Raw genomic sequence first — 11328 nt, forward strand, 5'->3', positions numbered from 1 at the left:
TCGCAGTACTGCCAGCGCATTCCAAAATGCAACCATTACAGATAAATAAAACGATCATCGTTATTCAATTATCTACCGTTCGTCATGCAATTGTTTTATAAACAATCTTTATTTTGCGACGTCCTTTTTCTCGTTTAATGAAAATGAAATAATTTTCTTAGATCTAACGCTGGATATACAATTACGCAATAACACGGATGAAAATTTGAGATTGACTAAGTCGTGCAATATTATCTCAAAGTCCTGATACTCCACAGAATCAAAATGGGATCAAACCATTTCAATCTACTTCTTATCATCATAGGTTTGTATACTATGTGCTAAATATTTGTGAACCTTCTATACGCTGCTTACACTCATTCGTGTACATCCAAGTTCTAGTTATAATTGCCGTATAGATATACGTAATAAGTGTAATCTACAGTAGCACGGGCGTGATATTTAACCTCAAGTGACTATGATGTCAATTGTATAAGAAAGATTGTTGATTAGTAACTGTTATGGTACTATAAAAAGTAACTGTTATGAAACTTTTACTTTGCATAATCATATACGAATATATACTTATACACGTACAATGCAATTGCAGGCATTGACTTGTTATTCATGTCCATGATAGTGAGCAATAAAGAGGAAAGTTTCACCTCAATATCGTTAATATATTTAAACTCACAGAACTCGAATTACAGAGCAATTTTAAATTATAAAAAAAATTTATACAAATATAGCAGCTTAATTAGAGTATATGAAATCGCTATTGTTTACTGAACGTTATTGCTCGCCAGCAAAATGATATACACTCCTCTACAAATTATTAGCCAAATGTAGGAAAACAGTTTTAAGTGAGGAATGATGTATTTGAAAAATGATTACGTGGTGTTATCGTCACTCCTCTTTCACAAATAATGAATATGTGACGAGTAAACTTATCACTGGTAGATTGAAGGGCCATTGTGTGTGTGACTTCAACATACATTGTTAATATCAATGCTCTTCTTAAAATGCGAAAACCATAATATGAAGTCCTCTGTAATATACTCAGCAAATACATAAGAGCAGCTCACTACTCGGCCGTTACTGGCTCATTGATAGCTGCAGTAGGTCAGTAATGCCCATTACTGTTTCAGTCATATGTGTCTTATTAGGTAACTTCCTTGTCGAAGACGTCGATATTTCTAAATCCGAATACTAATTCCCCTTTTTATCAATCGCATATTTCATCGTTCTATACGTAATAAGAAGATAACAAGTTACTGCCAGTTATTATGACACACGTGTAATAAATTCACTGATAGATACGTTAAAAGAATTGAACGTTTGCTAATATTTAATCCATGACTAAAATGTATGCTCTATACATATCTAAGGTTTGCCATTTGATGATTTTCGATAATTATATTATTTTACATAGTATGTTATTTTTCTGAAATCATACATTTTATTCTAACTTTCCTTTATTATAAGTTTAACGAACGTACAGTATGCTTGATAAATTCTTAATTCACAACTATTTGGTTTCTACTAGATCGGATAGATAGTATAAAATCGTTACGCTATTTTATATCGCTTACGTAATTTTATCATTTATACTGTTCTCATCGGTTTCTTTAAATCTTAGATGACAGAAATCATGCAGTATAACCTTTTTCGCCTCACTTTTGATCTATCAAAAGTAATAATATCACCCGTATGGCGTCGGTTAGGTAGACATCGGTTCAAAGATTATTTTATTACCTTCAAAGAAAATAAGTATAACATTGGTTCACCTTTGTTGCATAGATGGCAATAGTTGCAATACATTAAGCATACATTATATTACAGAACACGACTGGTAAAATTATTATCAATTAACACTGAAACAATTATTATTTGTCAATGTCTAGGAATTATGATAGGAAAGGCGTATTTAATGGAAGATGATCTGCTCAAAAAAAATATCTCTACGAAAAATCCAGAAGTAACAGATAAAAGCAACCATTCAATCGCGGATGAAAATGATGAACATTTGACGTTATTAACGGATATCGACTTGGCATCGACATCGTCAGGACTTACTAATGCATCCGTTATTGACAATCATGGTAAAAATTCTTCTGAATAGTTACATTTAAATAATAAAAAATGAATAATTAATTCTTCATGTTGCAGCCAAAATCGCACTTGAAAATGTCACAAAGATTAATTCATTGGACATTATAACATCTAGACGACACTTGCATCGCAGAAAAAGTTCCCACAAAGATTCTCAATCTGAAAAGTTAAAAAATGTAACATCATCAATAAGGAAAATTAAAGACGCCCCATTAATCTTGCATCAAAGGTTTAATAAAAATTCAGTCGATCATTCGACTTCAATCCATGGGAACCTTGATTCTACCAAATTAAACGCCGCAACTTCGAGTTCTACAGTAACAACGTCTTTGTACGTGTTGACGTCATCGTCTATCGCTATACCCAGTCTCAATTCCTCTGAAGATATTAGTCCCGGAAGTTTTTCCAGTATGACTTACAGAGAATCAAATTCAACAACAAAATCAAGTAGTGAATTTATTACAAAGTTTTGTTTGATAAATGATTGATATCATGTTTTAATTCTTGTTCTTAGATGAAACTAATAATTCAACATCAAGAAAAACTGATGCTACTGACGATAAGTCACACTCACAATCGATGGAGTTAATGTCGTACTCATTTACAAATGTGGAAGAATCCAATGATACCAAAATTTTGGATAAACTACAGCAAAGAATTGACAATATCATTTCCACGCGTGCAAACACTTCTACTTTTTTTGATAACATTGCTGTAGGTTCTCAGGATCAACCATTAATTCAGGGAAATGTCGAAGATATCGCTAGTAGCACGACGAACGCTTCATCGATTAGTTATAATGGGACGACAACGAAACAAATTCCTGAAATACAAAAGAGTTATCATACTGAGCAGTCTTTGTTGACTTCGCAGGCATTAAGTTTCGAAGAACAGGAAGAAGTGTCAAATGATTTATTAAAAATGCCATTGAAAGTGATTATTCCTCTTAACTTAAATCCAATAGACACAGAAAATAATAAGGATTCAGCTGGCGGATCTAAAACAACTGTGCAGAGTAATAAAAAAGTGCAGGGTTTGAAGGAAGAAATTTCTCAAGAACATACTGGCATCATTAATGATTACGGTCCACAATGCTCTGCGAGTTTCAATAAGGATAAGAAACAAGTTTTTGATAACAAATTACAAAAAAATATTGCCTTTCGTGAACGGCTTGTGGATGATGTATCGATATCTGCTTCCGCCGGAAAGACGAAAAGTGAGGCATGTTCCACAAATAATACAGCCCCTTCCCGTTTCGAAAGATCAATGGACACAGTGACCAATATAACTATAAACACTCAACTAAGTGCATTAAACAAATCCATGAATACTGAACAAGAAAATACTGGTAGTTGCTCAATTGGATCGCAATGTGATTCGCCATCAATGAATGACTCAACAACACAAATACTTCAAAATGATAATCTAAACGTGCAAAATAGTTCCATAGGAAATGAATTGCACTTAATAGAATTGACATCAGTTAACAGCACTCCCATTCACAATGATCGTAGTAATTGGGTAACAATACAACAAATTTCATCGGAGAGTATCGCTGAAGAAACGAATAACGATAAGACAAAGAGTATTTTTCTTCCACATATAAATTTTAGTGATGAGACTGAAAGCACCTCCGGTGCTTCTACATTAAATTTTAATTTCAATAAATCCATGGATGTTAAAGAGAATTCCACAATCGATGAGAATATATACATAATAGAAGGTCTGGGCTACTTCAAGGATACCTTAGATGATATGAAAGAATTCGAAGAGGATCTAGAAAAGCGTCGTGACCCTTTTATGAATTATGGCGATAGTGTTGATGATATAATTTTAACTTCGCAAGATAATTTGCGGAAAATGTCTGATTCGGTGCAAGATGATACTGGCCCAGCAATGGAGCACCATGTCTCTACGGCACAGTTTCATTGGGGAGGAAATTTTGTTGGTCAGAATTAGTTATACCATCATCTTACTATATAGTATTTTATCACCGGTGCTTTTTTGTTCTTTAATGTAATATTTTTTTATGGTATTAAAGATCCTATTGTGGGATCATGGTGGTCTAATGACGACTCCAGAGCTGTCAGAACTTTGGATAACAATATTGGCAAAGGAAATTTAAATCAGAATTCGAAACGTAAAACCGAGAAAAAAGATAAATTAGAAATAGAGCAGCTTCGCGAAAGTCTTCACATAAAAGACATCGATTATTCGTTATCGAAGAAACGTTCCAGCGGATTTTATCGAAATATTTTGCTTTCGGCGTTCTACGGTTTGTAATTTTCTTAAGGTGTAATGATCGATAATTTTTAAAAATACTTTTTTTTTTCAGTAACAATTGGAGTGATTCTATTTGCTTTGAGTATTTGGTGTAAACGTGCGTTGATGACAAGGAAGACGACAAATATTTCAGGATTAAGAGAATTTTTCCTGAAAAGGCGTCGACCAACGCATGGAACCGTATAGTTTAATTAAACTATTATAACTGCAAATAATCTCATGAATAAATTTCACGACAAACTAGTTGCAACCATTATAATAATTTTTTCAAGTGGGTCATGGGAGTTCCCCAGTATTTACTCCTCATATTCACAGAACCCGACCTGACTACAACAGTCTGTGTGACGTCATCGTCGTCAAACGCGACTGTTCATTGGCTACCAATGGTTCCTTATCGCGGGGGAAGAACCTGCGGCAGCTGTCGAGGTTACGTTGCTCGTGCATTGGTAAGGCGAAGACAGTTATCATTTGTCACCTACGTAGTATGGTTGATATTCTTTGATCGATGTTAAATATCAGTATAATAATACTGAAACTGATTCTGTGGATAAGTAAATATTTTTACAATTTTTGCATCGGTGATAAGGTTTTAAAGTGATCTCTATTATACCACAGTATGCCTGAGGTTTGCGAGAATTTTGAGACCCTCCAAAACATCATTGGTGAACCTTCGAACTTATATCCATATTCATATGGTAAGTGTGAGAAGTTAATTAGTTATTTCTTTTCATTTATGCAGTGTATAGGTTAGTGGCTGTAAGAGAGTCGTATATTGCAGTGTTCTTTCTGGACGTTGCAAGGAGTGCACGCTGAACAGTGAATTTGAGATCTATTTGTTGTTTGAAATGCAGTTTTGGTTTTTTTGATCTTGGATGTTGCGATTTAAAAAATTTTTTTTTAATTTTTAGGATAATAGTTTAGTATATATTTCAAATTTAGACACGTCGATTGAGATAGATAACAGCAAAAGATTTTTAATGCATTATCATTTTGATGCCCATGTTTGTTTCATTTTTTGTTGTACTGTTTAGGATTTTTGTTTTGAAAGATATCAAGTCCTAGGATTTTCATGTTCCAGGTGCATCCAACTGTATAGTTGGTCTGTAATTAAAATATCTTGAAGTGACAGATGGAAAGAAATGTTTTGTGCTAAAGATTCCCTTAGAAAAATTTCTTAATTAGTAATGTTCTTTTGCTAAAAGTAATGAATGGTTTTCCATCGATTGCCATTGATTTGCTACATATTATCTTTGTTAGAAAAAAGATTTGCAATAGGATAATTGGCTATGAGGTTTGTGTTTTTCCATCTATTAGTTTAAGCTATTTTGCTTGTGGGCCAACTATAGTAGAATTTTATCAATATTTATGTTTGTAAGACTATATAATAGTTAAACGTTAAATTTTATACAAGATATAAGTAAAAGTATGTGAAATATCTTAATATATACTTGAATGTTCTTGAACACTACTTGAATATTCTTAATAAATACTACCTTTCTTTTACATTTTGTATTTTATAGGACTTAACATGAATATCTTGAGCCCAAGTCATAGTTCTACTGATTCTCAAGGAACTAGCAGCTCTGCATCACCAATGTCTGTTTCATCTTCCCCTTTTCATATAACAAATTACATTACCTTAAACAATGCCACAGTTATGGGTAATCCACAACTTCGAATTGTGGTGCAACCTGTGGATAAGTTCAGATTTCGATATAGATCTGAAATGATGGGAACACATGGGAGCTTATTAGGAGCCAGTAGTACTTCCAATCGGAAGAAACAAGCACCCTCAGTTGAAGTAAATAAACTTAATATATCATTATGCAACTTTCTAATACTATTTAAACTTATGATTTATGAAATGTATAAACAATAATAATTTAAATACTATGTTGTGCTTTATAATATAGCTTCTGAATTATCCTGGAAGAGCAGTAATTCGATGTACTTTGGTAACATCTGATCAGACACAAAGAATACCTCATGCTCATCATTTGGTACGAAGGGAAGATAATAACGATCGAGACGATCCATATGAAATTGAAGTATCTCAAGAAAAGGGATATATTGCTTCTTTTCAAGGCATGGGAATTATCCATACTGCCAAAAAACATATAAAAGATGAATTAATAACAAAAATGAAGCTAGAAGCATTGGAAAAGGCACGGCGATCCAATGTAGATGCAAATCTTACTATCCGTGAAGAAACTCAGGTACACAATGCATCAATAATTTCACAATTTTATTAATAAGAAGCCTTATGCTTATTATATTTATTTCTTCAATTAGTATGTATTATCTTCGTGTTAACTTCAGTAAATATTTAATACTTGTACTATTAACATTTCAGATTAAAATGGATGCTGAGGCAGCACAAAAAAATATGAATTTAAATAGCGTCGCACTTCGGTTTGAGGCATTGTATTACGGGCAAAATGACGTGCTAGTACCCTTAACAAAACCTGTGTACTCTAATCCTATAAATAATCTGAGTATGTTATATTTCTCATAATACTAACATAACGTATCATCTTGTAATTGTAGTTTATTGATAAGCAATTCACATTGTTTCTATTATTTAAATAGAGAGCGCCTTAACTGGCGAACTGAAAATTTGCCGAATTGATAAATGTACTAGTAGCTGTGATGGAAACGAAGAAGTCTTCTTATTGGTCGAAAAAGTTGGAAAAAGTAAGTATTTCTTAGAGAATACTGTTTTTCTATATAATAGTTGATCATCTCTTTTCTGATGCAGAAAATATAAGAATAAAATTCTTCGAGGTGGATGATGACGATAAGATGATTTGGTGTGATTATGGACAATTCTCTGAATTAGATGTACATCATCAATACGCCATAGTATTCCGGTAATTATATTATTATTTCGTAATTTAGGTAAATCCAATGTAGAATTAATTTTAAGAATAGGTGGTGATATTAATAGTTTCTCTCTGACACATTAGAACGCCTGCATACAGAGACAGAGAAATAACAACGCAGAAAGAAGTATTTTTGCAATTAGAACGACCTTCTGATGGGGATTGTTCTGACCCCATAAAATTCACTTACAAGCCAAGTGATAAAATGAAAAGTAAGTTTATAACTTCAATTAAACTTAATTTTTTCAGTATTCTATTCTTACCATCTAGAATTATTGTTGTTTTTAAGTATCTTGCATTTTCAATTTTCTCTTTTGCAGATAGAAAGAGGCTTCGCAGTTCGTATTCAGGAAGTGCCGAATTGTTTCCATCAACACTTCCTCGAACGAATGATATTTTTGCCTCAAGTGATCTTTTTCCTATTAATACAAATGGTATCAGTTCTCACGAGCTGGAGAAATTGATTTATGCTGACGATTGTAATTCTGAGGAGTTCAAAGATTACTGTAAAAACATTAATTTGGATAGTAGGTATCAAATCCTTTTTAGTAGAACTATATAATGTCTATCTTCGTATTTGCTTTTTAGTTTATTGCTTAACGAATTTGCTTTTTAGTTTATTGTCAGACACTTCCTTCAAACGATGTCACAATGAACACTTCGGGTATGGAAACCCAATTAACTGTAGATGGACCTGCCGCAGAGCTACCACGTGTAAGTGTCTTACGCCATGATGTATTTACTTTTTAAAAACATAACAAGGACTATTTTGTTCGTAGTTTAATAAATTTGTAATTCGTAATTAATATAATTATTCTTTCTTAGGACGATGTTAATTTCTGCAAGAGCATATTTCTTCAAATAGTTAATACTTCGAAAAAAGAACCATTAAAGCTGAAAGAAAAATGTATTACCTTATTAAAAGAGAGAACAGCATATGGCGATTCTCCGCTTCATTCGGCCCTTCGTCATGGTCAAATCGAAATCATCAAGTACATTTTACTACTTCTGGATAGCGACGCAGACTATAAGGCATTGGTTGATGCACAAAATAGTTCGGGAAAGGTAAACTTCATAGCCTACTGCAATTATATTTAAAGTAATGTTACGCGTCTTTAAAATTGACCATGATACATTAGAGATCATTGGAATATGAAAATTTGTAATGAAAGATATTCTATTTCAGACACCTTTACATTATGCAGTGATACAAAATCAAGTAGCTGTAACAAAAGCGTTATTAATGCTGGGTGCAGATCCCAATATATGCGACGATCGTGGGGTATCACCATTACATGCAGCTGTTAAAGGTAAACTTAAAAAAAATTTTTATCTAATGAAAATCTTTTGACAAAGCTTCTTGCGATTTCGACTTTGCCGTAATTCTCTTATAAATAAACATCTACAAATGTCATTGTGTTGTTTATCAACTAAAATAATCATTACATCTTTTTATTAGTTCCAGAAGCAGGTATCTGTGTTGATGCATTATTGACGAAAAATGTAAATATAGAAGCCCGTGATGATGCTGGTTGGAGACCTATTCAGTTGGCAGCAGAAGCTGGATCTTTGCATGCCGTTAAATCTCTCATAAATGCTAGTGCTGATGTCAACAGCATTGAAATGTGTTATGGTCGTACAGCTCTCCATATTGCAGTTGAAGGAGGACACAAAAGTATCGTTGAATTCCTTTTAAAAGAGGTGAGATTATTTTTCTTGTAATTGTTACAATTCTCGTACTAATTACAACAAATTATTTCTGAACAATATTAAAAGTTCGATATACTTTGATTCATTTGGTTTTCAGACTAATATTGACGTCAATAAGGGCAATTTTAATGGTAACACTGCGTTGCACAGTGCTGTTGTAAATACTGGAACACGTGCTAAGGAGTTATGTGAACTGTTAATAAAGTACGGAGCCGACCCATCAATTGCGAATCATCATCGAAAGTCCATTAAGGTACGTATACGATGATCTTCATGAAATATTCTGTAAATTTATTAGTTGTATGCTTCAGAAGGAAGGAGATGTTTCTGTAAAGCGTGAAGTCACTTCTGACGATGAAGATGCCGACGACGAAAATGGCCAAACCTCATTTGATCTTGCTCGCAATAAGCCAGATGTAAGTTATCACTCTTTTTAAAATTGAATTTCATTTACATTATCTTCAAACAATTTAACGATATCACAATGAAATCATTATTCTTATTCTCTTTATTTTCAGTTGTATCAGGTACTAAGTGGCGAAGGGATGGATCAAAGTGAAACATCAAAAGCAGTGCATGTGAAACAGGAAGTCATAGAAAATTGGCCAAACACTAACGAAATTTTGCGTTTAGCATCTATTCTTGATAAGACACAAGGCTGGAAACAGCTCATAGAACGTCTAGATTATGGATTTTTGTTGTCTACTCTAAGGGAGAAGCACATCAGCCCTTCACTTACGATTCTAAATTATGCAGATGTGAGTACCGGACATATTTATACAGAATTTTCTTTTGATCATATTCATGCTTAATTTTTTTCTTTCCTTTTTAGTTACAAGGGGATATTTCAATACAGTACTTGCGCGAAATACTGAAATCGTTAAATGAGAAAGAAGCCGTTGTAGTAATCGATGAAATTTTATCAAAACGATAATAAAAGAAATAAAGAGGCACGAAAGGAAAGCATTTGATGATACTAAGCCATTTTATGACATATTGTCACTAACGTGTATGATATATCTACTGCATTATAACATTGTAGTTATGTAGGAAGACTTTCATTTCTTTAGGTTTTGAAATAACGTTTGACGCACTATTATTTATATAATTATTCTGAAATCATTCGTTATCTATTAATTCGTACAAATGACAATGATAATAAGAAATATTGTATTATAAGTGTTTTAAAATTGTGTACTTGTGTTTAACTAGAAGCAACTAAGATTAACGATTTTTCTCTCTAATGATGAAATATCCCAAATATTATTGAAGTTCTTGTATTGTATATAGTTATCCTGAAGATGAACATCTTTTATATTATAAAATACAGCTATTTTTTATTTGATATTATTCCTTTTACTTATAATCAGCCCACAAGCAAAATAGTTGGTAACCGAAGGAAAAATGTGAAGCCCGTACAAAAATTTGGTATTGCCAATGCTTTTGTTGCCAAAAGTAATAATTGGCAAATTGAGGAAAAACCATTCGTTATCTTTGGCAATAAAAATATTGACGATGGCGAATTTTAGTTACAAAAGTCTCTAGCACGAAATATGTGTATTCATCTGTCACTTTTAGGGCCAGTTTTTCCGACACAATTCAATATGTAAATTATACTTTGTGAGCACCAGTCATCTGCACAATGGCTCGAAGTGCGGTACGCTTACACATATACATGTTTTTCTCAAAACTACATTTTCGAAATTGGTGTGCAAGATAACTCCAAAACTGATCCACCGATCTTAATGAAATCTGACACACATTTTCTTAACATTATTTCCCAGAGATTGAACCCAAAGTATTTGTTGTAATAAAGGCCCAAGGAAGACCCCTAATATATCGCCAGAGGACATCTGAAAATATTATTTTTTTGTACAAGTATATGATAGTGACATCATGGGGATCTAAAATACTTTCAAAGAAGAGGAAACTTATTAGAAAATATTTTTAAGACGGGTTAACCGTGCCATATTTCGTAAAAAAACCCAGTCGGCGTTTTCTTTGAGCATTTCTTACAAAAACTGTTGTATCCAACTAGTACGAATAAGTATAAGACTCATACGATTGCTCCACTAGTCTATCGGCTCGTGTACCAAACTTCAGATTCGTGTCTTATATTCATTCGTACTAGATAGATAAAATACTAGTATAGAAGAAAGAAAGAATGAGTTGTACAGAGATATTGAAAATTTTGACCATTGAATAAAGCTTTCCAAATGTTACTAAATATTTTGGGATCTTCACTTACTTTCGAAACTTATTCAAAATATAAAATTGACGCTAAATCAAAATGTAGCAAAATATACGGTGTAGATAAGAATTGAATTAAAATAGTAAAATTTCGAAAATAAATTACGCTCAA

The 11328-nt window shown here is 32.8% G+C and overlaps 2 protein-coding genes across 4 annotated transcripts; both read left to right on the forward strand.

Annotated features, from left to right (window-relative positions):
- The first annotated feature begins 25 nt into the window (after window positions 1-25).
- LOC107265958 (chitinase-like protein PB1E7.04c) lies at window positions 26-4667 on the forward strand. Its single transcript, XM_025083234.1, has 7 exons — window positions 26-77; window positions 162-304; window positions 1884-2081; window positions 2149-2538; window positions 2606-4039; window positions 4133-4366; window positions 4427-4667. The coding sequence occupies exons 2-7, from the start codon at window positions 265-267 to the stop codon at window positions 4558-4560; spliced, it is 2430 nt and encodes an 809-aa protein (XP_024939002.1). The 5' UTR covers window positions 26-77; window positions 162-264; the 3' UTR covers window positions 4561-4667.
- Window positions 4668-4801: 134 nt separating this feature from the next.
- On the forward strand, window positions 4802-10821 carry LOC107265969 (nuclear factor NF-kappa-B p100 subunit). 3 transcript variants are annotated; one of them, XM_015735969.2, is made up of 17 exons: window positions 4802-4820; window positions 4990-5069; window positions 5895-6175; window positions 6288-6590; window positions 6728-6869; window positions 6964-7068; window positions 7133-7244; window positions 7341-7468; window positions 7577-7783; window positions 7873-7970; window positions 8082-8321; window positions 8443-8566; window positions 8716-8957; window positions 9064-9219; window positions 9278-9382; window positions 9485-9724; window positions 9799-10821. In XM_015735969.2, the coding sequence occupies exons 2-17, from the start codon at window positions 4991-4993 to the stop codon at window positions 9898-9900; spliced, it is 2664 nt and encodes an 887-aa protein (XP_015591455.1). In that variant the 5' UTR covers window positions 4802-4820; window position 4990; the 3' UTR covers window positions 9901-10821. The 3 variants fall into 3 exon arrangements, with proteins under 3 accessions (XP_015591455.1, XP_015591456.1, XP_015591454.1); XM_015735968.2 differs by lacking the exon at window positions 4802-4820 and adding an exon at window positions 4847-4925; XM_015735970.2 differs by having other exon boundaries at window positions 4805-5069; window positions 9281-9382.
- The last annotated feature ends 507 nt before the right edge of the window (window positions 10822-11328 follow it).

This window comes from Cephus cinctus, unplaced genomic scaffold, assembly GCF_000341935.2.
Source record: "Cephus cinctus unplaced genomic scaffold, Ccin1 Ccin1_scaffold0265, whole genome shotgun sequence".
Taxonomy (NCBI): Eukaryota; Metazoa; Arthropoda; class Insecta; order Hymenoptera; family Cephidae; genus Cephus; species Cephus cinctus.

What these genes read in the sequence shown, in the direction of transcription:
- LOC107265969 (XM_015735969.2), top strand. Translation starts at nt 4,991, where the DNA reads ATGCCTGAGGTTTGCGAGAATTTTGAGACCCTCCAAAACATCATTGGT. An exon ending in GCCAAGTGATAAAATGAAAA is followed by an intron (nt 7,469 to 7,576) that starts GTAAGTTTATAA and finishes TCTCTTTTGCAG; the next exon opens with ATAGAAAGAGGCTTCGCAGT. An exon ending in ATCATCGAAAGTCCATTAAG is followed by an intron (nt 9,220 to 9,277) that starts GTACGTATACGA and finishes TGTATGCTTCAG; the next exon opens with AAGGAAGGAGATGTTTCTGT.
- LOC107265958 (XM_025083234.1), top strand. Translation starts at nt 265, where the DNA reads ATGGGATCAAACCATTTCAATCTACTTCTTATCATCATAG. An exon ending in TCTACTTCTTATCATCATAG is followed by an intron (nt 305 to 1,883) that starts GTTTGTATACTA and finishes GTCAATGTCTAG; the next exon opens with GAATTATGATAGGAAAGGCG. An exon ending in ATCCGTTATTGACAATCATG is followed by an intron (nt 2,082 to 2,148) that starts GTAAAAATTCTT and finishes TTCATGTTGCAG; the next exon opens with CCAAAATCGCACTTGAAAAT.